Consider the following 27,013-nt stretch of genomic DNA (forward strand, 5'->3'; position numbering starts at 1 on the left):
ATAGTCCCTCCTTATTCATGGGGATATGTTCCAAGACTCCCAGTGGATGGCTGAAACTGTGGGTAATATCAAATTCTATGAATATTCTTTTTTCCTATACATACACACCTACGATACAGTTTAATTTGTAAATTAGGCACAGTAAGAGATTAACAACAATAATTAATAATAAAATAAATCAATTATAAAAATGTTCTGTAATAAAAGTTATGTGAATGTGATCTCTTTCTCAAAATACCTGGAATTTTCCATTTCCTATTTTTAAAAAAATTGATTAAGGTATTACATATGTGTCCAAATCCCCCATTACCCCCTTATCCCCCTCTCCCGTACATGCCCTCACCCCCCTGCTATCTCTGTCCACTGGTCCATTTACTATTTTCAGACTGTGTCTGACCACAGGTCCCTGAAACTAGATAGTAAAACTGTGAATAAAGGGGGGCTACTCTGCACCACAAGCAAGTGGTAGTCACACAGAAAACGCAGTGTGGTGTGATGTCCAAAAATCAATTAATGTAATACAGCATTTCAGTAGAATTAAAGACAAAAACCACATGATCATCTTGGCAGAAGGAGCAAAAAGGATTTGATAAAATTCAACATGTTTTTTTTTTTTTAAATATATATTTTATTGATTTTTAACAGAGAGAAAGGGAGAGAGATAGAGAGCTAAAAACATCAATGAGAGAGAGTCATCGGTCAGCTGCCTCTTGCACACCCCCTACCGGGGATGTGCCTGCAACCAAGGTACATGCCCTTGACCGGAATTGAACCTGGCACCTTTCAGTCCGCAGACCGAGGCTCTACCACTGAGCCAAACCGGCTCTGGCAAAATTCAACACCTTTAAGGATAAAAATATTCAACAGACTAGGAATAGAGGAGACTTTCTGGAGGAGAGCCACGTCATTCCACCATTGTACACAGACAGGTCACTTCATCCCCAAACCAATTCTGCAAGGGAGATAGTTTTGTTTCCTTTACAATGAGCTAAGTGGGCTCAGAGCAGGGAAAACACCCACCCAAGGCCACACAGGAGTAGGAGGGAGAATCAGGTGGGGCTCAGACCCTTTCTGCCCCACTCCCAAGTCCCCGCTCACCCAGGCCATACCCTAGGCCCGTGGTCGGCAAACTGCGGCTCAAGAGCCACATGTTGCTCTTTGGCCCCTTGAGTGTGGCTCTTCCACAAAATACCACAGCCTGGGCGAGTCTATTTTGAAGAAGTGACGTTAGAAAAAGTTTAAGTTTAAAAAATTTTGCTCTCAAAAGAAATTTCACTCATTGTACTGTTGATATCTGGCTCTGTTGACGAATGAGTTTTGCCGACCACTGCCCTAGGCCAATCAGATCAGTGGCTCTGAAAGCTCTCCAATTGCGATCTGGGCTGCGAACCACAGTTTGGAGGAAATGGATAGCAATCCCTCAACAGTGGTTTCCCCGCCCCAGGCAGTCAGCTGCCCTGTCCCACCCTGCTCACCAGCAATGGCTGATGGCAATTGCCCATCCAGCCTGCAGGAGCAGAGAGCTCTCCAAGGCTCCTGCTGGTCTTATCTCCCCGGAGCAAAGTCTTCCTTCTCTACTTGCCTGTGCAGACTGTCCCGTTCCCCTGGAATCCTGCCGCGCATTTGCATGAGGCTGTGCCATCTGGATTGGAAAGGCAGCTTCCAGGAGAAAGGACAAAGGCTGTTTGTAGAAAAACACATAACACCCACCCCTATATGGCCAGCGATCCCCCCACCACCCCACTATCACCCTAGGAGGCCCTCAGAAGTCCTGTCTAAGGGCTCAGGGAGAAAGTCCCTTCCTAGCTTGGCCACAGGTGGCTAAAATTGCAATCATAATTAGGCAAACTAGAATGTGTATGGGGGCATGGGCCCTGGGATGGGGGAGGGGCTGCCCGTTTTCAGAAAGGTACCTGTGTGTTAGGGGCTGTGCTTCACACATGACTTCATGTCACTTACACAACATCCAGTAGCCCTGACGCGTAGGTATTATTATTATTCCCATTTACAGATGAAGAAACGGAGGCTTAGAGGCATCAGGTCATCGAGTCAAGGTCAATGACAGAGGCTGATTTGAATTCATGTCTAACTCCAGCTACGGGGCTCGTCACTCATTAACCCATTAAGCCCCGCTGGGAATTAGGGGCATGAAGTGGAAGAGTGAAGAAGCAAGTCTTGGCTGTGAGCTGAGAATAAGCTTTGATGAAAGTGAGAGGCCCCCTGGGCTACCCTAGGCCTCTGGGAAGGCGTCCCTGTGGCTTGAACTGGGGGCAATGACGGGCATTTTGCCAATGTGCCAGGTAACTGGGCTGGCAGCTTGTTCCAAAGGCTGGATCTGGCAGGCGGGTGGCGGCCTCTTCAGAAATACCTTCTAGTTTCACATTAAATGGATCCTAAATCCTCAGAAATGCTCTCATAAAAACACTCCCCTGGGGATAGGGCCTGGGATGTACACTCTTAAGAAAGAATCCCCTTGACATCGTCCCCAGGGGAGGCCCAGAGGGGACCTACTTGGCGCTGGTGTGGCAGGTCCCATTGCAGTTGTCTTTTGTGATCTCTGAAAAACACAGACACGGGCAAACAAAAACCCAAAATCAAACAATTGCTTTGCCAGCCCACTTTTATTAAACCTCCCTGAAGACCTTTCAGTTAGTGCTTGGTGCCAGGAAAAAATGTTAAGATCCTATTGTAACTGATACGCATCATGTTTACTACGTAAAAACTGCAGGGCTCTGCAGACTGAAAGCTTGTGTCTCCCCTAGTCTAAGGCTGAGATTAATCCCCAGTGTGGAGTATGTGGAGGTGGGGGTCCCTGGGAGGTGATTAGGTCATGAGGGATTAGTCCCTTGTGAAAGGGACCCCAGAAAGCTCCCTTGCCTCTCTTGCGACAACACGAGAAATGGCAATCTGCAACCCAGGAGAGGGCCCTCATCGGGACCCGACCATGAACTTGGACTTCCAGCCTCCACAACTGAGTGATATCAATGTCTGTGTATAAGCTACCCCGTCTCTGAGACTTCGCTATAGGAGCCTGAACAGAATAAGTCATCTACGTTTCAGAAAGTTCTTTCTGGCAGCAATGTGGAGTGTGGGATGGAGGGAAATAGAACAGGAGGCAATGAGATATATGACAACATGACTGGTGAGAGGAGGAGCAGGAGTGAGGGAGCAGACAAATGCAAAAAGATGTACTGAGAGAACTGGATGAGAATCCAAGATGGCTGCACAGGTAAACACCTACCCACAGCTGCACACAACAATTTCAATAAAATACAACTAAAATATAAAATGGACATTACCCAGAACTATAGGAAAGTCGACTGACTGGAAATTCTACAACGAGAAGCAAGGAGAAAACCAGAAGGAAGAGCGGAGGAGCTATAAAAGCCTAAAGTACAGAGACACGCAGCGAGCGGGGAGAGGGCGGAGCTGGAGAGGAGGGAGGCTGAGTGCCTGGCTGGCGTTCCCTAGCAGGAAGGAGATGAAAGCTCCAACTGTGCTGGGCCCCAATTCCGACTGCTCTGAACCCCAGTTTTAGGCCAGACTCCGGGGACCCAGGCTCAAACAGAGGGAGCTGGGCTGTAAGGCAGAACCCTGGGGGAGCAGCGAAAGCAGGTCCCAGAGGCGCGCACATTGCGTGCAGAGATGGTTGGCTGTGCCTTGGAATTGCCCTGGCGGGAAGGAGACAGGGGCTCCAGACTGCTCTGAATGCCACCTCCAACTCCACTTCCAACTGAATTGAACCCCAATACCGGGCTCATTGGGGGAGAGCCTAGACTGTTTGGTAGCAGGCGAAAATTGAGGGCACCTTTCTCTCAGAGGCGCTTGCAACGAGTACTGAAGGACCCTGAGACTCAGGAGCCGCATAGGGCGGGGCTGATGGAAGCCAAAGCTGTAGGCTCCACCCTGAAACCCCACTCCATCAGGGAAGCTGTGAAAATGCTGAGACAAAATAGATCACAAACGAAAGAAATGGAGGACAAAAAGCGACTGGATATAGAGTTCAAATCTACGCTTATAAGGTTTTTCAAGAATTTCCTAGAAAAGATCGATAAGACCTATGAGGATATGAAAAGGGATCAACTAGAATTAATAAGAAATCAACAAGAAACGATAAGGGATCAACAAGAAATAAAGAATACATTGTCTGAAATAAAAAATATTATACAGAGTCCTAAAAACAGAATGGAAAATCGCAAGAATCAAGTCAAAGATTTGGAACATAAAGAGCCAGAAGACACTCCTCCGCAGAAGCTAGAAGGCAAGAGAATCCAGAAAATTGAAGATAATGTAAGAAACCTTTGGGACAACTTCAAGCGAACCAATATCAGAATTATGGGGGTCCCAGAAGATGAGAGAGAGCAAGATATCAAAAACATAATGAGAGAAATAGTGACAGAAAACTTCCCCCACCTGGTGAAAGAATTAGACTTACAAGTCCAGGAAGCACACAGAACTCCAAACAAAAGGAATACAAAGAGGACCACACCAAGACAAATAATAATTAAAATTCCAAGAGCAAAAGACAAAGAGAGAATATTAAAAGCAGCAAGAGCAAAGCAGGTAGTTACCTATAAAGGAGCACCTATACGATTGTCAGCTGATTTCTCAACAGAAACCATGCACGCCAGACGGGAATGCCAAGAAATATTCAAGGTGATGAATAGTAAGAACCTACAGCCAAAGATAATCTATCCAGCAAAGCTATCACTCAGAATCGAAGGTCAGATAAAGAGCTTCACTAATAAAAAAAAGCTAAAAGAGTTCATCACCACCAAACTAAAATTATATGAATTGCTGAAGGGGGTTCTTTCAGAAGAGAAAGTAAATAAAGATAAAAATTATGAACAACAAATACGTAACTATCAACAAGTGAATCTAAAAACCAAGGAAATTAAAAAAAAATCTGATGAACAATATTAACTGGTGAATATAATAGAATCAGAGGTATGGAAGGGGAGTGAAATGATGATTCTTGGGGAAAAGGGGAGAGGGGGATGTGGGAAGAGACTGAACATAAACTGTGCACCTATGGATGAGGACAATGGGGGTGGGGAAAGGGCAGAGGGTGGGGTGGGAACCTGGTGGAGGAGAGCAATGGGGGGGGAGGGGGAAAGGAACATTTGTAATAATATGAACAATAAAAATTTATTTTAAAAAAAAGATGTACTGAGGTGTAAAAGATGCTCATTGCAGCATTGTTTATGACAGTAGAAAATTGGTTTCAAAAAGTGTGGTGCAATCGTATAACAGTATATTATGAAAGTTAAGAAAATAATGATATTTACTATATTTATTTCACATGGAAAGATAGCTGTTATACAGTGGGAAGTGAAAATGTAGACTATAAAACAGTGTGTAGAGTATGGCACTATATACAAGCATTTGCGTGCCTATAAAAATGTTGGGAGGATACTACAGGAAATCAATACTAGTTTTTTCCTGTCTTGGGAGTATGAGTAAGTTTTATCTTCTTTCTGTTTTTCTTTGTTGTATAAACATTTTGCTGCAAGGAGGAATTACTTTTATTGCTCAAGGAAGAAACAAAGGTGTCCCTCCTATTTTGAAAAGAAAGACACACACACATAGCTGCTGAGAAGGGGGGCTGAGAGGGATCATAGTAGGGAGGGGCTGGCACTTACCAGAGTCACATTTCACCCCTCGCCAGCCAACATCGCATTCGCAGGAGCCGTCGCCCGCAGGCCCCTGGCTGCATCTCCCATGCACACAGGAACACACTAGGTGAGAAACGCCCATACACCGTCAGACCTCCGGGCTCAGTAACTCACTGGCCACTTACTGCAGAGGCTCACGTCCTGTACTGCATCATTAGAGAACATCATGCACAGGAAGGGCAGGTGGAACTAAGTGGGCCAACAGGTGCGTCAGGTCAGGCTTCAACACGGACCACTATTTGGGGACTGGGAACCATGTGAGGCAGCCACCCAAGCGGTGGAGTGTCCTCAGCCAAGGTTATATGATATCAAGGTTATCATATCCCTGGGGGTCCCTGAGAGTGGGCTTTAAAAGAAGCCCATTTGATACTGGGTTTATATGACTGATGAGGCACCGCCCTCTTCAATAACATGGAGACGCAGATTCCTTTGTTATAGGCGGCATCGTGAATCTCTTTAAGAACCGGATGAAAGCTAGGGATGCCCTTCCCAGAGGGTCACTCTGGGTCCCAGGCTGGGAACCCCTGCACAAACGCAAGCAGACAATCTGCCACGTGACATAGAAAAAAGCAGCGTGGTAATGTCCGTTCTCTATTCTGTGGCCCAGTCACAGTGAGCCAGCTACACATGGAGTTTGCCTTGCTTGGACCAGCTGATGATAAAATAGTGTTAGTCAGGCCAAAGGTGTGTTTTTCAGTACAAGGGAAAACAGGTGCTTTGGGTTCTCATCATGCATTAGGAAACCCCTCCTCCCAAGCTGCTCAAGTGTGTGTCCCTGGGCACAAGAATGCCAGGGTGAGAGAATGCAGGTGACTTGGTTCCCACTCAAGTGTGTGTCCCTGGGCACAAGAATGCCAGGGTGAGAGAATGCAGGTGACTTGGTTCAAAGGGTACATTGTGTGTGTGTGTGAAAACAAATTAAAGCATGTGGCTTCCTGAGGGTGAATCAATAGTGTGATCTTCATAGAAAGACAATATCATCCAAGGGCAGAGCCTTGGAGTTGAGCAGTGCGCATTTGAATCTCAGCTCTGCCTCTTTCAGGTGTGACCTTGAAGGAAGTCATTCCACCTCTTTGCCTTAATATCCCCTTCTGTAAAATGGGCATGGCCAGACCCACGTATATAAAGTTCCTGTGTGATTAAATGAGATAATGTGCACAAATCTGCCTTTCAAGCTACCAAGCACTGTCCAAAGCGGGTGATGGGAAGACCGTGAAGATGGTATGACAATGAACAGATGGGGTGGGGTGGGTTGGTAGGTGTAGGTCGGTGGTCGGCAAACTTATTAGTCAACAGAGCCAAATATCAACCGTACAACGATTAAAATTTCTTTGGAGAGCCAAATTTTTTAAACTTAAACTTCTTCTAGTGTCACTTCTTCAGAATAGACTCGCCCAGGCCGTGGTATTTTGTGAAAGAGCCACACTCAAGGGCCAAAGAGCTGCATGTGGCTCTTGAGCTTCAGTTTGCCGACCCCGGGTCTAGGTTAAGGTGACCAAACATCCCGCTTTTGGCAGGACAGCCCCGCTTTTTAACTGCGGGACGCGGAACAAATTGTTAAAAGTCAGGACTGTCCCGCCAAAAGGGGGACATCTGGTCACCTTAGTCTAGGTTAGTGACTGAAAATGTGGGGGAACACTGGCCTCTACAAACTACACAACACAGCGTATAAGTCACATGATCTGAGCGATGGGATCCAGCCTGCCTGGGAGAAGGCAGAGGTTCCCCTGCTCTGGCATTCGGACCTGGAGGAGAGAGGTGCGCACCTTGGTCACAGTGGACGCCGTACTTGCCCTCTGCGCAGGTCTCGCAGGCGGTGCCGTTGAAGCCCGCTCCACACTCGCACACCCCCGTGCCGTTCATCCCGTCCAGGCAGATGCCGTTTCCAAAGCAGACGTTCTGGGCTTTCCCGGGGCAGGGCTGGCACTGGGGGCCGAAGAAGCCCGCACAGCATTCTCTCGTCTGAAATGAGAGGCCGAGGCTGGGCCTCCGCTTGCACGCCCTGGTGTTGTCCAGCCACAGAGCAGAATCCCGTGGTTGGGCTGGCTGAGTGCCCTGAGCTTGGACCCCACCGTGAGGGATTGCAGGAACCCCTGAGAACTAGGGAGCGTAAGCAATTTCCAGGGGTGCCAGGAATAGTCAGAGGCCTCCACCAAGGCGGTCAGAAAAAGGAAAAGGAAACAGGCATAAGAGAAGAGGAAGGAGCAAAGTGAGAGAGAAGGAGGGCAGCAGGGACTAAGTAAAGAATAATGGTGCCTGGCCAGTGTGGCTCAGTGGTTGAGTGTCAACCTATGAACCAGAGGTCATGGGTTGGGTTCGATTCCCAATCAGGGCACTTGACCCCCCTGTGTGGGGAGTTCAGGATTCAGCCGATCAAAGATTCTCTCTCATTGATGGCTATATTTCTCTCCCTTCCCCTTCCTTTCTGAAATCCATAAAAATGTACTTAAAAAAATAAAGAAAAATATAAAATACGATTAAATTTCCTAATGCTACTGCTATAATTAGAAGAATGGTTAAACTGTGATACTCACAATGACAGTTTTCACACATTTTGCCTGGCACCCAATGAACACGGATCGCTTGCCCATGAAATAAATGCTATAGAGACATTTCCTCATCTCGCCGCCCTATGAAATAGCAATGATTACATCGGGGTGTTAGTTAGGAAACTGTTTTCCAGCCTCTGAAAGAAGAAGGTGGGTGATACGTGGCTGTCTCTGGGACTGAAATGCTCTGGGAAGGGACAGGATGGTGGCTCAGAGCTGCTTCACAAGAAATAAGGCACTCAAATAGCACTGGCTTCATAACACCAGGTGGCAAAACCCAACGAGTTCTCTTCCCGATAAAACTAACTCAAGTTAGCAGGAGTCACAGAGTAAGCCAGACAAAAATGTCCTACCAGCACCACACATCAGTTGATCTGAGCCTTGATTTCTATCTACTTATTGATTTCTATTCTTCCTTGGTCTGAGAATGGTTCAGGCTTCTTACTAAGACCTATCATACACAAGATTATATTAAGTCTCAAGTGAGAGAATCAGCATTGTGTCCATTATAAATGATTACTAGAGGCCTGGTGCAAAAAAATTCATGCATTGGGAGCAGGGGTGTCCCTCAGCCCAGCTTGTACCCTCTTCAATCTGGGACATCCCTCTCACAATCCAGGATGGCTGGCTCCCAACCACTCGCCGGCCTGCCTGCCTGATTGCCCCAACAGCTTCTGCCTGCCAGCCTGATCACCTCCTAACTACTCCTCTGTGAGCCATATAGATGCCTAACTGCTTCCCTGCCAGCCTGATTGCCCCTAATTGCCCTCCTTGCCAGCTTGGTCACTCCTAACTGCCCTCCTCTGCTGGCTTCATCCCCCCCAACTGCCCTCCCCTGCAGGCCTGGTTCCCCCCAACTGCCCTCCCCTCAAGCCTTGTCCTTCACAACTGCCCTTCCCTGCTGGCCTGGTCACCCCCAACTGCCCTCCCCTGCTGGCCTGGTCACTCCCAACTGCCCTCCCCTGCCAGCCCAGTCACTTCCAACTGCTCTCCTCTGCAGGTCTGGTCCCCCCAACTGCCCTCCCCTGTAGGCCTGGGTCTTCGCCAACTGGTGTCGTTTGCTGGCCCTGACATCCCTAACTACCCTCCCCTGCTGGCCATCTTGTGTGTTGGAGTGATGGTCAATTTGCATATCATCTCTTTATTACATAGGATTACCATACCCGGGAAGGTGCATGGGTTTTTATTCTCTCTAATGGTTGGAGCATGATCAGAATTAGCTTTTACAATAAAGAGCTATGAGAAACACAGGTTGGTAGTTGAAAAGACAAGCCTACTTCCCCCAAGTTCGCCATCTGTTTCTTAGAGAAAATTAATCTCCAACTGTAAGGGGAACTCTGGCAGGGGGAGCTGATCTGGGCTGGATTTGGTTTTGGATATGGAAGCTGCCTTCTCAAATAAGATGTCTTGCTCCAGCCTCCTCTGGCTCCCAGAATATATAGAAAGTGAGAAATCTCTCTGTGTTGTGCATTGGTTGAGATAAGCCCCTGTCTCTATTTATTTATTAATTAAAATCTGGATTCAAGACTTTAGAAAGACGCGTACAACAATGAAGGAAGGAAGTGAAAAATGGAGGATGCTTGAGAGTCGTTTTCTAAATTGGACCTTGCTGGGATCAGAAACTACTTTATCAAATACTCACTAGCGGTTTGGTTCCAAGTGGACAGATGGCTGGCTGGGGACAGTTCCCACACTTTCCCTGGACAGAACACAGAGGCAAAGAGAACATTTCATGGTTATTGCTTTTAGTGCAATGCGAGGCGGCCAATATTTCCCAGACCTAAGAGCTGAGGGTTTTAGGATATAGAACCGAAAAATCAGAAAGGTATGAGGGAAGCTCCTCTGGTCAACCTCTTTAATTTTCTTAGAGACAAGCACTTTAACTACTTCAGGTCTTGGCTATTTGACCACGTCTTTGCCCACCATATTCTTCTGATGCTGATAGCCCTTTATGGTGTGAAGGTCTTATCTCATTAGAATCTGAATTTCTTTAACAACAACCCTCACTTCTTGGTGACCCATTGTTTAGTGAATTGGGCCAGATTTGGTGCCCAGTCTTGGGAGCCCTCTGTCCAGGTGAGGTATCAAGGTGGAAATAATATTCACATGATTACGAAACAAAGGGCACAACTTAAGAATGACAGACTCTTAAGTGTGACATGTTCCTAAAACATGTGCAACACCCTTTAGCTGCATCGCTAGCCTTGCATACAACTTACTCGTACAATAGTCGTGTCGTTAATATCACATCGATTCTTCTGAATTTCCAGAACTTTCCCCAAGCCATGGATCACTCCCTTATCAGTGGCTACATTGGTGTAGTTTATCGGAGCGTCATTTACATAGAGCTGTGAACAAGAGGGTCAAATGTAAACTTCTTATTGTAGTGATTTTAAGGGGAATAAGGGAGAAGGGGATTGGAGGATATCAATATGACATCAGCCTAAAAGGTATTCCAATATGCACCCCAAAGGCAGCACGCTGGAGAGGGAGAGCTCTGGCCTAGGAGTCTGAGAACAGTCCTGCATCTGGTCACCGAGCTGTGTGACCTTGAACCACTTGCTTTTCCTCTTTGAATCTCATTGTTCTCTTTTGTAAAAAGCATCATTTCCCAGTGTGTGGAGACTGCTCAGAGGTCAGCATTACCCAGTGTTTCCCTTGATGTTTCTTTGGAGTTTATGGAATGTTGGCATCCATCTTTGTCTAGTGTGTTCAAACATGGGTACCTATATGTTGCCAACTCAAATTCAACTTGAACTTGAAATTTGTTTTCTTCTGATTTTTTTAAAGGAGAGGATCCCTTAATGATTGATTAACAAAAATAAGTGATATAATTTGAAACAAAATAAGTAATATAATTTGAAACAAATGGTTCTTTGAAAAATTGGGGTGGTGTGTGTATGTGTGTGCTTCTCTCTGTATAGATGTGGTAGATCTGAGGTTAGGCAAAGGGGGAATTCTTTATTGTACTAAGTAAATGTCAAATCTAACAAATTCTTACAAATGCTTAATAACATTGCCTGAACTTATAGCAGCGATATTACAATAAAATGACTCTACTAAGTGCTTACATTTAAACTTCCACTGACTCATGATTTTTATGTAAATTTTGTGTTGTATTAAAATTTTGAGTTGGATACAACTCTACACATGCATAGAACATTTTTCTGCATCTACATTGTCCTAAGAGAAAGTGAGTTATCGATAAAAGTAAAACTTTGATTGTAAGATAGAACCAGTTGTTTATTGAGAGATTAAAACCTCTGTTTTTAAGATCTGAATAAATAGGAAATAAACATGACAAAATTGAAATTGATTCAATTAACTGTGCTAAAAGCCATTCTACATGATGAAGTAAAAGGTGATATATAAAAGAAAAATAGGTTCTTTAATGATAAAAATTGCTTTTCCTGAAAAAATAAGAAAATATATTTAAAAGGACCTCCTCAAAGTTATTGCACAATAGGTGAGATGTTTGTAGGAGTCAGAGAAAAATATTTGAAATTCAATTATTCCCTAAGTAATGAAGAGTCAGAAAAATTCTCTTCTACCCAGATTAAAAAATGTGTACACAAAATTCACTTGTGATTAAATGCTGAAACCACTGAGAAGATTGTTCATAAGACTGCCCTTTTTAAAGAGAACCAGATAATACTATTGATTGACCCCTTTCACTTCTGACTGCTCAGGTCTTCACTACACTGTTGTCTATGTCCATGGACTATGCATATTATTCACTTTTTAACGCCAAATCAACAGTATTATAGCATCAGGAGCTCTGCTATTTTGGTATTTTAAAATAGCTTGGCATCTTGGAATTCTAGAAATGTGTGTTGTAGTCACAATTTGACACCATCAGTAAGGTTTTCCCACTACTTTTCCCAATTACACAGGCCCTGGAATACCTCTGTGGAGCTTGGCCAGTGATTAACCTTTATTTTAATTTAGTGCTTAATAAAAATAGTAAAATAAATTGTCTTAACAATTTTGTTCTTTTTTTTTCATGAGTATCTATACTTGAGTAACATCATGAGTTTCTTGTTGAATTTTCTTACTTTGATACTTGATTGATATTACTTGATGTCTGATATATGTGAATGAGATTTTATATTTGAAATGTATTAAATATTTAGTCTCACTAATTCTTTTTAAAAATGAATGCTAAACACTTAAATATATAGGAGGTGTGTGAGATAAATACTGAAATACCGGTGTGGAGGTCTGTTAGTCCTAGGACCACAGTCCCTATAGTCAAGCAATGATAATGGTAACTCTTCTGGCACCTAGGTCCTGCTTATGGCATTAGGCTCCTTATGGCCAGGAGCCTGTGCCATCTCCTGGGAGTTAGGTTTTTCTGGCAGGTTCCCTTCTCCCTGGGAGATTGCTTGGGACTGTTGGCTGGGTCTGATAGGACCTGTGACTGCTGGGATTCCAGGACTGAGATTAGTCAGGTAACACTGGTTACCTGAAGGCTGGGGACAGGGACAGTGAGTGGGAACTTGACAGTCTGGCATAGTCATTCCTTCATGGGGAAACACAGACCATTGTCTTCTGTTGATAAGGTTTAGGAAGCGCTGTGGGTACCCTAGCCAGTTTAGCTGAGTGGATAGAGCATTGGCCTGAGGACTGGCCCAGGTTCAATTCCAGTCTAGGGTACCTGCCCGGCTTGCAGGCTCGATCCCCAGTGTGGGGGTGGGTGGGGGAGAAGAGTGCAGGAGGAAGCCAATCAATGATTCTCATCATCGATGTTTCTCTCTCTCTCTCCCTCTCTGGTCCTCTCTGAAATCAATTAAAAAAAAAAAAAAAAAAAAAAAAGGAAGCACTGGTGAGGTTAGCATGGAGGTGATGACAGGTGATCGGAGCTAAGACACCCACTCCAGGGCCTGGAAGGAAAGGCCCTCACCTGGTCATTGCGGAGAAAGAAGCCGAGGACGTAGGAGGAGCCCAGCATGGACTCCCGGTGCATGCCGTTGTGCAGGTCGTTCCTCAGCAGTTTCTCCTCCAAGACCACGTGGTACCTGAGTATGTCTTCCTCCTGGTCAACACACAGAATGGAAATAGGCCAGCCAGTCCCGTCACTTACCACATTGTCTACTCCGATGTGTCAGGCACTGTGGGCATTGCAGGGGCAACACCTTGTTGAACTGGAGGTTTTGACTGAGGCCACAGGACACAATAGACATTAAATATCACATCGGAGACAGATCGCCTGGGAGAAAGTGCAAGTTTTCCACCTGCGATGCTCAACAGTGCACCAGGTGATTCTAAAACCCAGAATGAGGGTATGGAAGGTTGGGAGAGGATGTTAAAGATGATTAAAAAAAATAATAATAACTGCTGGAAAATGAGGGTCTTCACTTCCCCAGCCTACCTTTCACATCCAGGGTCATGAGAGGAAATCTGATGGGATGTTTTAAAGATCTTTATCTGCCCAGCCGGTTGAGTACTGACCTCTGAATCAGGCTCACTGGTTGAGTATTGACCTCTGAACCAGGAGGTCATGGTTCAATTCCCAGTCAGGGCACGTGCCCTGGTTGCGGGTTTGATCCCCAGTGCGGGGTGTGCAGGGAGGCAGCTGATCAACGATTCTGTCTCATCATTGATGTTTCTATCTCTCTCCTTTTCTCTCTGAAATCAATACAAATATATTTAAAAAAATTAAAGGGCTTGACCTGTGCCCCCTACAGAGAGAGAGAGAGAGAGATCTCTGTCATTGGGGTCTCACTCAGGCCTGAGCAATCTCCTGTCAGGGACTGCTGGCAGCTGGCCAATCCCATGGAGTGAGGAGGTGTCCCTGCACTGGGCCCCCTGCACTCCTGGTACTGGCCTGGGACACGAGAACACTTGTGTCCTGTGGACACATATCCAGGTCCTGGGGCCCAAATGTGTGCTTCTAGGGTTGGCAACGAAGTACAGCAAGTGGGCAGCTCCGCATGAACATGGGGGAGGAGTGTATATCGGAGCGTCTCCTCAGGACTTTACATGAACCTGTTAACCAAGTGGGACTTATAAATACGTCAAACATAAACAATATCTGGAACAAGGAGGACATATGAATACGTCCTTGAAATATATGTTGCGCCCTGAAACGGACAGTATATCTTTTTTGTAATCTTTATAATTGTTTATAAAATTTATAATTTTTTAATTTGATGTTTCCATTTTTTTGTTGGTATTCTTTTCTATTTTGTTTGTAATTTTGTATTTTCCTTTGTGCTTTATATATAAATAAATGAAAAAATATATATTTCACTTATTTTAATTAAGTATAAATAAAAAAAATAATATAAAATTACATCCACCGGACATTACGTACTGACACGTCATACCCATAGTGAAAGAGTATGCGCCCGTTATACGTTGTGTAATTAAAAAGGGAACTCCCCGATTAACAGGTTAAGGATCTGGCTATGGAAAGGGAGTTTTGTCAAATGTCGAGCGTCTGAATTTCCAGAAATTGACTTTCCTGCTACTCGTGCCCGATACCTACCAGAGTGGTAACCTTCTTTTCCCGGATGTAGTTCTCAATGGCGTCGTTGTTTGGAGCAAACACAGTGTAAGCATCGGCAGCCTCGATTGCGTTCACCAGGTTATAGTGCTGTGATGGAAAGAGACAAGCGTGCGTGAGGGATTACCACTCCCCGGTCACCTGAGCAAGGGAGTCCTGGAGAGAACGTGGTACTTGCAATGAGGTAGCCCCGGAAGATGGAGTAGTCAGGCATCTGGTCCAGCCGGGGGAGCAGGTTGGGTAAGGAGCCAGTTAGACCTCTTTGGGGAAGCAGAACCTGAGAAGGGAAGCCCCCAAATTCTGTTAGCAGGTGCCGGAAGGACTTGTGATACATGCGTTCATGCCACATACATTTGCAACTGTCAGGGCTACTGCCAGTCCCGAGAGCGCCTCTGCACATTTAAAAAAAGGCCAACGTTCTGTGGGCTTTGTGAGATGTTCCCATAAGTAAGAAATATGCTCTATGTGGCCACACTTTGTATAGGGCCCATTGGAGAACAGGGGCTGAGTAGACAGTAACTGAGTCTGATTGAATGAGTAGAGCCTCTAAGTTAGGGGTGTCGAACTCAATCAGAGAAGGGGCCAAAATCTAAAATCCAGCCTAAATTGCGGGCCGAATGGTTTACTGAACAGTCATAAACTGACAATGTTAACCAGAAATGTGAATTTAAAATGAGTGGAACAATCTTTTCCTTAACAGTGCTGTTAACCAACTCACATGCTATCAAGGATTTGGCCCGTGGGCCTTGTGTTTGACATGTGTGCTCTAAGTGGTTTTAAAATAAAAGTAATGAGGCACAATACAGGTGACTTTTATGTTAAGGTTAAGTATTTACTCCCCCGCGCTCCCTCCAAAAGGAGAGATACTGTCTAGGAGGGTAAATGAGAGAAGGGAAGCTGCCTCTAGGCGGGAGGATGGACGTGTACCTTGTTGATGATGTGTATCACTCCATTTGTGGCTGCGTTGTCACCATCAACGATGGACGCTCCTTCAATGGTGATGTTCTGTAAATGCAAACCACACTGGGAAGGTGAGTCTCCTTTGCGTACACCTAGAGATCAGTGTTATTTCTCCTCTTTTCCACTTTCTGAGAAGCAGTGACCTTCAACCTTTTGGGCCATGACTCACAGTTAGAAATATCTTTAAACTGTGATCCATTAGACATCACACACACACACACACACACACACACACACACACTCAAAATGAAATAGTACTTTATTGTGTGGGAGGCAGCTCATCATTGATTTTTACTCTATTCCTTTTTCTTGTATTAAAAAAGTGCTGGCTGCCTGGCCAGTGTGTTCAGGGTTGAGCATCAACCTATGAAATAGGAGGTCTGGGTACGATTGTCATTTAGGGCATATGCCTGGGTTGTGGGCTCCATCCCACGTGGGGCATGCAGGAGGCAGCCGATCCATGATTCTCTCTCATCGTCGATGTTCTATCTCTTTCTCTCTCTTCCTCCTTCTCAGAAATCGAGAAAAAAAATATTTTTTACAAGTGCTGGTTGAGGTCACTAAAGTGACCCTGCTGTTTGAAAAAACACGGTAGACAATGTTGTGGTTTGAATTGTCTTCCATCCCTCCCCCCAAATTCATAAGTATGTCAGAATATGACCTTATTTGGAGCTAAGATCTTTACGGAGGTAATCGGGTTAAGAAGAGGGCAATAGAATGGGCCCTAATCTAACATGGCTGGTGTCCTTATAAAAAGAGGGGATTTGGATGTAGCTCTGCAGGGGATGCCATGGGAGCATGCGGACAGTCACCTACAGGACAGCCTGGAGCAGCTCCTTTCCCAGCTCTCACGAGGAGTCAGTTCTCCCCTCCCGTTGATCTTGGACTTCCAGCCTCCAAAAATGTGAGATAAACATGTCTGTTGCTTCAGCCACTCAGTCTGCTGTAGCAGCTCTAGCAAACTCATACAGACAGCAACTGACTTTCCTGGTCAGCATCCAGCTATTTTTCAAGAAGAAGAATGACAAGGAGACTGGAGCTAAGTAAAAACCAATCTAGCCACCTACCTGGCCACCAATCAACCATGACAAAGGGGCCCCAATCTCTCTGGTTTCTCTGGTGTCTTCTCATGTCCACCACTACCCTCCATGTGAAATCCCTTCTGGGCACTTTGGATACAGAGGGGACCCATGTCACCCTGAGCAGCTCCAAAGTCACATTGGCAGAGGCCCCAAAGAAAACATTTCTGGCCACCTCTCATATCGCTTTTGGTTAAAGGGAAACATTTACTTCAGACATAGGAATAAACTCATTAAAAATGTGTCTTTGATGATTAGATCCTCTCAATCAGAGGTCTTGGTTGACTTATCTTTGAATCTATAGAGCCTGGGATAAGCAATGACCAGGCTGGGTGTCCCCTTAATGCTTGTCAAGAGAATCAGTGATTTAAAACATTGATAGAAAAGAACACCAAAATCTGATAAATGCATGTAATACACTAGAATTATAATTGTACTAGAGGCCTGGGGCATGAAATTCGTGCATGGATGAGGTCTCTAGGCCTGGCTGGTGATCAGGACCTATTGGGGCTGTCTTGTCCTGTTCCAAGTTGGTCGGGGCCTGGAGGCTTGCCCGCTGCTGGGCAGGGGCAGGGACCGTGGGAGGTTGGTTGGCCATGGGAGGTTGCTGTGGGAGCACACTGACCAACAGAGGCAGCTCCTGCATTGAGCATCTGCTCCCTGGTGGTCAGGGCGCATTATAGCGACTGGTCAACTGGTCATTCTGGGCATTCCAGTCGTTTGGTCAAAACGGTTTATTAGACTTTTATATATATAGATGGTAAGGACCCATGGGATCATATGTAACTCTTTACTGCTGGATAAAAGGAATTATCTGATGAAGCACATACATCTAAGTAATACTAGTCAGAGAGGTTTTCATAGAGCTCACACTGATGAATAGAAAGGTAGAGATGCCTTAGAGCAGTTCTCACTCTACGGTAGAACCTTCATTCTCATCTTGTGAGATTCATAGAAAGAGTTTTAAGGCTGTGCCACATGCAGTAGGGCATCCAGACAATCTCAGGAAAGACTAAATCCAAGTCTTTGACATATTGTAGCCAGAAGGAGAGCATTGATAGGGCTTGGTTCTTCCTTGGGCACTGCCCTAACTCCAGCATTTTAACCAGTTCCTGGAGAATAGCAGGTGCTCAATAAATATTAGTTGCCTGGCTGACCCTCACTCAATATAAAATTTTAGTAACCTGCATTGACTCAATCAGCAGGTTACAGTAACAAGCTCTTGGTTAACCATACATATAACTCAATGTGGTGAAACCGTACAACCTTCACCCAGAAGAATAGACAGATCTGACTCTCTGGACGAGTCTTTTCATAAAGTTCACATTGGTGAGCAGAAAGGTAGAGATGCTTCAGAGCAGTTATTCTGAAACCTTTTGACTGTGGCCCATGGTCCCTGGATGTAGCAGCTCTCACTCTCCTGTAGAATCTTCATTCTCATTTGTGGTCTGTCAGATGTGGCTAACCAGTGGGAAGAGGGCCACATTTTATAGGATCACCACCATAGAGTAACTGTGTGTGTGTGAATGTGTGTGTGTGTGTGTGTGTGTGTGTGTGTGTGAATACCAATATACATTGATAATTGTTGAAGTTGTGATGCCAACATGGATGTCAGAAGTTCTATTCTTGCTCTACTTTTGCTCATGTTTGAAAATTTCCACGACACAAAAAATTAAAAGTACAACATGAATGCAATGGACATGTTTCCACTTCCCAGACAAATGACAGTACTCTCTTACCCCATCTGCCTTTGCCAGGTGAAGGAAGCTGCCCTGCAAAGACGTGGCCAGCATATCAGAAGATGACAGAGCCTGCAGATCTGCCACCCCGTACGTGCCTAGGAGTGTGTGGTATCTGAAACAACAGTCCACAGGGCCATAGTGAATACCAGTGCACCCGGCAGTTTCACTAGGTAATTAAAAAATGGTTCCAGAGCCAGACTGCCAGATTCAAATCTACCCCTGCAATGATCAGTCATAGAACCCTTCAGTTAATTACTGAATCACCCTGTGCCTGTTTCCACATCTGTAAAAGGGGAGTAACTATAATTCCTATCTCATGGGGTTGTTGGGAAGATGAACTGGGTTACATATGCAGCAGTTAGCCCAGGGTGGGCTGTCCATAATGCTTAACTACTTCCATCCTGGGGTGAGGGGAGTCCTGGGACATGTTTAGCGCCATGAATCTGAAGGACCATGTGGGTTCCCTTCATTGCACTTATTCACACTGATGTCATGAAGAATAAAATGCATAATACCTACTTTATCAGGGCTGGAATATTGCTCTTGGACAACCAAAAGGCTTTCTCCTCTTGGTCCATGTCCTCAATAGCTTGTTGGGAAGGCACGAGGATGGTGAGGTTGGAGGCGGCTGACAGCATGGGATGCAGAGAGGCGTTCTGAATTACAGAAGGAAAACAAAGGGCTTGGCTCATATTAGCAGGCAGATGAGGGCTGTTTTAATGCTTGGCAGAGATGACCAGTCTTTGGATTAATTCCAGGGACACTAGGGTGGTCCTACGGACCGCTTTCCCAAATCCTTTCTTTTATTTAATTGTGTGAGCCTGGTTAAAAGGCAAGTTTTCCAATCCAGTCACACTTGAAATCATTACCAGTCATTTACCCATTCATCTAAATAAAGAGTCAGAGAATAGTCTTGGCATGATTATGCATGTGTGTGCACATGTGTACACACGTGTGCGTGTGTATATGCGGAGAACCTTGAGAATCCTTGGAACCTTTGGAATAGAGTGGTGGAAAGATTACAGGAACAGATTCAGCCTGAGAGAGAGAGAGAGAGAGAGAGAGAGAGAGAGAGAGAGAGAGAGACCAGAGGCGTGAAATTAAACTTGACCTACTTTTCATTCTTACCTAGAGCTCGTGGATAAAAGCAGCAGTGGGCTTGTGTTTAACAATCAGCTCTCCAGGACAAACAAGTAAACAAACAACATGCCCTGGTTCTTAGTGTTCGCTGGTTTCTGTTCGGTAAAGATTCCCTCCGTGGCTGAATTCAAGCTACCAACAGGACAGTGGAGCTAGGAAGGGTGTGCTCTGGTGAGCTGGGATGAGCTGGGTCCAGAGCACCCCTGGGCATGCTTCTGCGTTTGGGGCTGGTCTATATGGAAATCAACATGGACCACAGGACACTTAGTCCTGCTTCTCCAGGTGAAGGGCCAGAGGGCCCCAGGAAGAAGCAATGGGCAGCTGTCCTGCAGCGGGTGCTGACCACACACTACCTGTCATTGCATGTGGCTGTTCCAAGGGGAGAAACCACTGTGTGCTGGCTGGCTGGGCCGGTCACCCAGAACCCCTCAGGCACAGACGGCAGAGATTCTTGGCAATAGAACTTTCCAAGGGGAGGGAAAGCTCCCACAGGTATGCTGGGCCGAGGGCTAAGCACACAGGAAGTTTTCCAGATTGCAACTATACATCCCAACTCTGGCCCAGGCTGGTAGCTCAGTCAGTTAGAGCATTGTCCCAATATGCCAAGGTTGTGGGTTTGATCTCCAGTCAGGGCACATAGAAGAAACAACCAATGAATGCACAAGTGAGTGGAACAACAAACAGAGGTGTCTTTGTCTCTGTCTGTCTTTCTCCCTCCCTCTCTCTTTCTCTCCTCAAATCAATAAAATAAAAATTTAAGTCCCAACTCTAACTTGGCGAGTTACAGTGATGAATTACATTGACTTTTTAAAAAAAAGACCTCTGGGATGAGTGACGCTACACATATATATATTTGAATTGGTTGAAAAGTTGATCACCCAAGCTGATCCTAGACCAGAAATTCTTACCTCTGGTTTCATGTTAGAATCACCTGGGAAGCTTTCAGAATTCACCTATGTCTAGAGCAAACCTCTGACTAATCAAATCAGAGTGTCTGGGGTGGTGGTGGTGGTGGAGGGGCATGGCTATTTACAGAAGGGCAGCCAGAGTTAGGAACCTTCGCTCTAGACAGTGTTCCATTGTATGCATCCCACATTTCTAAAATTATACACAGTCCAACAAAGGTACTCACATGTATCCACTGGTTAAATTTAGCTGCCGCAGAGAGCAAGGACAATTCCTTATTCATTTCGAGCGAGGGAGGGCGGGAGGGAGAGATGAGGGAGAGGAGGAGAGAACGAACAATGAGAAGCACAATCACAGCACATTTCTGGGAAGCCAGCACCAAGCCTTCCCGGGCTGGGGTCCCTTTCCCTGCCAGCCTCCTTGACCCGATAGAAAGTTGAGTCTCCGTGTTGCCAGAGCTGCTCATTTCTTTCAGGCTCAGCGGTTCTGCTGTCCTCCATCTGAGGTGGAGAAGTAATTCTAGAAACTCCAAATGGAACAACAGCCTGAAGGTCTGGAGCAGTGGTTCTCAACCTTCCTAATGCCCCCACCCTTTAATACAGTTCCTCATGTTGTGGGGACCCCCAGCCATAAAATTATTTTCGTTGATACTTCCTAACTGTAATTTTGCTACTGTTATGAATCGTAATGTAAATATCTGTGTTTTCCGATGGTCTTAGGCTCTACAGCAGTGGTTCTCAAGCTGTGGGTCACAACCCACAGGTTAAGAACTGCTAGTAGGGTCGCACTCCCCGCCTCCCCTTCCCCGCCAGATGTGGTCAGTGCAGGGTGTTCTGGGTATCAAGAGGGGGCACTCAAACCAGACAGGAGCACACAGAGAGCTCAGCAGAGGCCGGTTAGTTGTCCATTTGGGATATTTGGGGATGGCAAGAGGTAGAATGAGGTGAAAGAGAAGCCAGGATCGCTTGGTACACAACAGGGGCCAAATAAAAGCTAGAAACCTTCAGCCTGCAGAAAGCATGTAAAACATGTGACCCGTGAGGCACCTATACCATCTGGGAGAAGCAACTTGCTCCCTCTAATATCTCCGGGGATGTCCTGTAAAATCACTCGGTTTGCACAGCGCTGGGAAGGTCAGGCTCTACAGAGCTCTGTGTCTTGGTCATGCTCTACTGGGGTTCACCACAGAGGACTTACCACGGCCGCGCTCCCATAGCACAGAAAGCCATCGCCTTCATAGCCCTCTCCGCAAACACAGCTCCAGACGCCGGAAATGAGCTGACAGGCTGCCTGGTGGAACGGAGATGGGAAACAAGGGCTCGATTCCCTAACTGGAAAGTTAGGAATGAGCTACAGCCTAACTGCAGATTTGGGGTTGGAGGTCAGTGGGAGTAACCTGCAGACCCTCCCATGTTGCAATGAAAAGCCCCGGTCTGCATGTCTTAGTCTCTCTCTGGACATCTCTGCCAGATTTAGCAAGTACAAGCAAGGACACACAGCTCATTGGAATTTCAGATACACAAATGTGTTTTCGTCTAAGTATGGCCCGTGCTGCACTTGAGGGCAAACTTGTGCTGGAAAAGGATTCATTGTGCATCTGAAATGCAGAGTCCTGTGTTGTATCTAGTAATCAGATGTGGGTTCTTCCAAGCTTTGAAATAATGGAGAATAAGTTATATAATGACTCCCATTCTGCTTAGGGACAACCTTTGGGAATAAGAAAGATTTTGCTCATTTCTCGGCTCAGGTAAGAAATAACATAACTTCCTTTCTCAAAAAAAAAAAAAAAAAGTTTGTTTGTTTGTATGTTTGTTTATTTATTTATAAGGGTAAAAGAAATCCAGAAACTCACCAGAGGATGACATGTCCCTGTTTGTTCCAAGCAGGAAGTTATTGGTCCACATTCAAAGCCATTGCCTCGGAATCCAGGCTTGCACTCACACCCACTCTGCAATTGCAAGAACAGAGGCACAGGGGGTTATGGGAAGCAGCTGCCTTCCTTGTCATGGATGGACCTTGAGTGCTAAGTAAAATAAGTTAGAGAAAGAAAGACAAATACTGTATGATCTTACTTATATGTGAAATCTAAAAAACAAACAGGCCGGCTGTGGTGGCTCAGTGGTTGAGTGTTGACCTATGAACCAGAAGGTCACAGTTCAATTCCTGGTCAGGGTACATGCCTGGGTTTTGGAATCGCTTCCTGATCTTGCAGGAGGCAGCCAATCAATGATTCTCTCTCATCATTGATGTTTCTATTTCTCTCTCTCGCTTTCCCTTCTCCTATGAAATCAACAACAACAAAATAAAACCATAAGCAAACAAACAAAGTCTCACCCTAATCTAAGCTTGTAGAAACAATGAACAGATTGGTGATTTTCAGAGGTACTTCTATGTCTAGAGCAAGCATGTCAAACTCAAAGGCTAACATGGGCCAAATAAACAAGGTTTAAGTTTATGTGGGCCGCAAAAAAAACAAAAGCTTCAATTCTTATAGTAACGAAGGTTTATTTCCATAGAGACATGGTGAATACAAAGGGCTGAAACAAATGAGTAATTGTTACCCTGTTTTCCCGAAAATAAGACATTGTCTTATATTAATTTTTGCTCCCAAAGACGTGCTAAGTCTTATTTTCAGGGGATGTCTTATTTTTCCATGAAGAAGAATACAGTACACATTTATTGTTAAATGAAAATAAAGGAAATTTATTACCTGTATATGGTACGGTAGTATGGTAGTTGTCAACACAAACCAGACAAACTGTGAATCCTACAGTATCAAGAATTTACTCATTTATTCAATGACAATCATGTCATCATCTTCTGGAACATCATCATAACAATCCAATTCCTGAATTTCCTGGTAAATTTCTTGTGACTCCATTTCTTTCAGAATCAGTGGACCAAATCTCTCATGTTTAGCAATAGCATTCTGAGACAGAGCCTGGGGGGGGGGGGGACGACTTATTTTTGGGGGGATGCCTTATATTTCACTCAGAAGGAAACCTGTAAGTAGGTCTTATTTTCGGAGGATGTCTTATTTTTGGGGAAACACGGTAACATAAAATAATAGAACACTTTAATAATAAAAATTAATATTTTTTCTTGAACATTAACTTACCAAACACTGAATAACTGCATAAATTAATAATCGTAATGCAAAAAACCCTATTTTTCTCATTCTCCTAAAGCAAAATATTTCCTGTTGTGCACACCAAACAAGTCAGGACAAGACAGTGACGTGGCAATCGGTTGCTAAAATATTCGCTGCTAGTATTAGTGGAGAGAAATGGTGCGCCTGCCCATAAGGTGTGTAAGGGAAGTGAATGCAGCACAATTATAGTAATCAGTCATTAGCAAACGTTGTAGTTCATTATTAATAATCATAATAGGGTATTGCAAAAATTAAGTGATGAAATTTTCATTAAAATGTTTCTTACATACCGTTATGTTGGCTGGGCTGCAAAAAATATTTGTCGTGGCCCATGGGCTGAGAGTTTGACATGCTTGGTCTAGAGGGAAAAAAGCCATCCTAGGAATCCTGCTTCCTCTTTGCCCTCTACCATGTCACACCTACCTGCCCGGGCCCCAGGTACAGACAGGTTGCGTTGTCATGGCAGCCACCAGCGCTGGGCAGCAGGCAGTTGTTGATCTCTGAGCAGTCTCTTCCGTCCCCTGTCCAGCCCTGCTGGCACACGCAGGTGTGGGTCCCCAGGCCAGTTCTGATGCATTCTGCCTGCAGAAGGGAAAACAGCAGAACTTCAGAAACCTCAGTCCAGCTACTTGATTGCAAAAGCCAAAGAGGATTTTCAGAGGTACCATCTAGAAACACACTTGCATGGAATTCAGTGGAAGATGGTTTAAAAAGAAAAATGCTTGGAGTTGGCCAGCTAATGGCCACCGTGAACATCCCTGCTATTTTATTGTGCCAGGGACTGTTCCCAATATTTTGTAGGTGTGAGCTGCTATCCTGAGGAAGGTATTGTTATTGCAGAGACAGAGGCTCCGAGGAGTTAAGTAACTTGCCCAAGGTTACACAGCTACACAGAGGCACAGACCCAGGTCTACAGGATGCTGAAGCCCACATTCCTCATCACTGTACTTTTTCTTAGGAGGACCACACTAGGAGGCCGAAGGACATGGGGAGAGGGAGAGAGGTGCAAGGTAAGTTGTTGAGATGGGGCTGCTCAGTGGGTGGGACGCATCCAAGGGGAGTCTCGTGGGCTGGGCAAGGCATTTGCGTCTGACTCCATCCTCAGAGCCAGGGGGAGCCCCTGAGGGGCTTTCGGCATGGGAGAAGCATGATCTGACCCACTTTGGGCCCCTCTGGCTGGGGGTGGACAAGGACTGAACTGTGTGTAGTCCAGAGAGGCACAGGCAGGCCGGTTATTAAACGGTGGGTAAGGGATGAAGGTGACTGGGCCAGATGGTGGTGGAGATATTCAAAAGGCATTAGTGAGCCTGGCCGGTGTTGCTCAGTGGTTGAGCGTTGACCTATGAACCAGGTAAGGGTACATGTCCTGGTTGTGGGCTCGATCTCCTGTAGGGGGCATGCAAGAGACAGCTCATCAATAACTCTCTCTCATCATTGATGTTTCTCTCTCCTCCTCTTCCTTCCTCTTCCTGAAATCAATAAAAACATATTAGAAACAAAAACAAAAACAACACCAAACCAAAACAAAAAACCACACAAAAGGTATCAGTAAAAGCAATGGTGGCTTTGACACAACCTGACAATAATGGAATTTAGGGCAGGTCACTTAATGGGCCCAAGCCTCAGTTTCCCAATCAGAAGATGGGGCTGACAAAATGGCTTCATTGGGGTGGTGGGAGAGCAAGTAAAATTGCACACAGGATAGTTGCTTGGAAGCTGTGGCCTCTGAACCAAGAGTTTCATACGAATGAGCTCAGCATCTGATTGTTAGCCTGTAGTTTTAGAGCCCAACGTCTCCCACTTGTGTGGATTGAGGAAGTGGGGCTCCCCCCGGAATGTCTCCGGCACCACCTTTCAAATTCAAGGTTCCAACAAAGGTGGTCCATGCGATGAAAAGCCATCAGACCTTGCCTGCTGGACGGCCTTCCCTCAAAATTTCCTACAAAACCGGGCCGTTTGGGAATAAAATCCACCACTCACATTGCGGCTGCAGCCCCCTGCGGTTAATCCCGCGCAAGGATCCATCTCTGAACAGAGGCTTCCGTCCCCTTCATATCCGGCTTTGCAAACACAGCTGCCAAGAAGAGGAGTTCACCCATCAGCCCCAGAAATATCGGCACCCACCACCCGGGCCAGCCAGGGGTCAGGGTCACGGACACTCCTGGGGTCTGCAGTCAGACAGAACTACGTGGGAATCCACCTCTCAGCAATCATGTGACCATGCAGGAGTCCCTTAACCTCTGGGAGACCTTGTTTCCTCACCTGGAAAATGGGTATAATCATACTGCTTCCCCCCAAGGCTGCAGTGAAGGTTAAAGGAGCTAATGCATGTGGAGCATTGCGCAGGGCCCTGGCACCTTAAAAGGCTCACCATCTGGTAGCTTTTCTGCTCACCCTGGGCTGGAATTTGTTTTTTACAATTCTAGGTACTTTCTCTGGATTCACAGAGATCAACTCTTCCCTCTATTCTATGCTACAACTCTTTAAAACTTTTTTTTTTATTGAATATGTTTTTATTGATTTCAGAGAGCAAGGGGAGATTGAGAAAGAGATAGAAACATCAATGATGAGAGAGAATCATCTATCAGCTGCCTCCTGAACGCCACCTACTGGGGATCAAGCCCACAACCCAGGCATGTGTCCTGACTGGAAATCAAACCTTGACCTCCTGGCTCATACATAGCAACAGCTCTTAAGCTACATGAAAATGATGGTCCCATGAAACCTCTCCTCTCTCCCCCGCCAAACACAACATTCTCAGGTGCCTCATTCCGTGAGTTGAAATAGCTTCCTGACCCTCCACCTCCCAACATGCTCTACCGTGACACTGTCACTAGTAAACACAGGGCCATTGGTTCACCATGGCAGGTGCTGGGACACCGTGCGGCTCCATCACATTCCCATGTTCCTACTGCAAATTGTGTGCTTCACAGAAAATAATGTTTTTCATGGATCAAGCCCCTAAAGGAACTAAATGCTTTATCTGGTGCCCAAAGACATAGTCTAATGTGTTGTAACTCTAAGTTTATATAATATACACAGACCCACGTCTGTAGTCGGAAGAGGTTTTAAGGGTAGGGATTACTTGTGTTTTCTGCCTCATGCACCAAATGTAGATCCTAACTCCTAGGAAGATGCATTTCTGCCGTAGACTGTGGATGAGAGGACAGGCTCTGGGTGCACGCTGCCTACAGTCCAGAGGGGGAGACAAACCGTAAACAGATAAGCATATAACCATGCAATTACAGACGAAGAAAAGCGCTATAAAAATAAGGCCAAGACATTCGACATTCTCTGCATTTC

General features: G+C 45.5%; 1 protein-coding gene across 1 annotated transcript in view; it reads right to left on the reverse strand.

The window, feature by feature from the left end:
- Positions 1-27,013, reverse strand: part of STAB2 (stabilin 2) — a 117,961-nt gene that overhangs the window by 44,524 nt on the left and 46,424 nt on the right. Inside the window, exons 24-41 of the mRNA XM_036457457.2 lie at positions 25,691-25,784; positions 24,134-24,292; positions 22,412-22,507; positions 21,757-21,849; positions 20,786-20,833; positions 19,033-19,169; positions 18,511-18,625; positions 15,660-15,737; positions 14,911-15,009; positions 14,715-14,822; positions 13,128-13,259; positions 10,444-10,572; positions 9,867-9,923; positions 8,210-8,305; positions 7,442-7,637; positions 5,643-5,738; positions 2,512-2,557; positions 1,583-1,659 (exon numbers count right to left, since the gene is read on the reverse strand). Of these exons, the coding sequence (XP_036313350.1) occupies positions 1,583-1,659; positions 2,512-2,557; positions 5,643-5,738; positions 7,442-7,637; positions 8,210-8,305; positions 9,867-9,923; positions 10,444-10,572; positions 13,128-13,259; positions 14,715-14,822; positions 14,911-15,009; positions 15,660-15,737; positions 18,511-18,625; positions 19,033-19,169; positions 20,786-20,833; positions 21,757-21,849; positions 22,412-22,507; positions 24,134-24,292; positions 25,691-25,784 (1,856 nt within the window). The remainder of the gene's footprint in view (positions 1-1,582; positions 1,660-2,511; positions 2,558-5,642; positions 5,739-7,441; positions 7,638-8,209; positions 8,306-9,866; positions 9,924-10,443; positions 10,573-13,127; positions 13,260-14,714; positions 14,823-14,910; positions 15,010-15,659; positions 15,738-18,510; positions 18,626-19,032; positions 19,170-20,785; positions 20,834-21,756; positions 21,850-22,411; positions 22,508-24,133; positions 24,293-25,690; positions 25,785-27,013) is intronic.

Source organism: Pipistrellus kuhlii, unplaced genomic scaffold (genome assembly GCF_014108245.1).
Source record: "Pipistrellus kuhlii isolate mPipKuh1 unplaced genomic scaffold, mPipKuh1.p scaffold_m20_p_3, whole genome shotgun sequence".
Taxonomy (NCBI): domain Eukaryota; kingdom Metazoa; phylum Chordata; class Mammalia; order Chiroptera; family Vespertilionidae; genus Pipistrellus; species Pipistrellus kuhlii.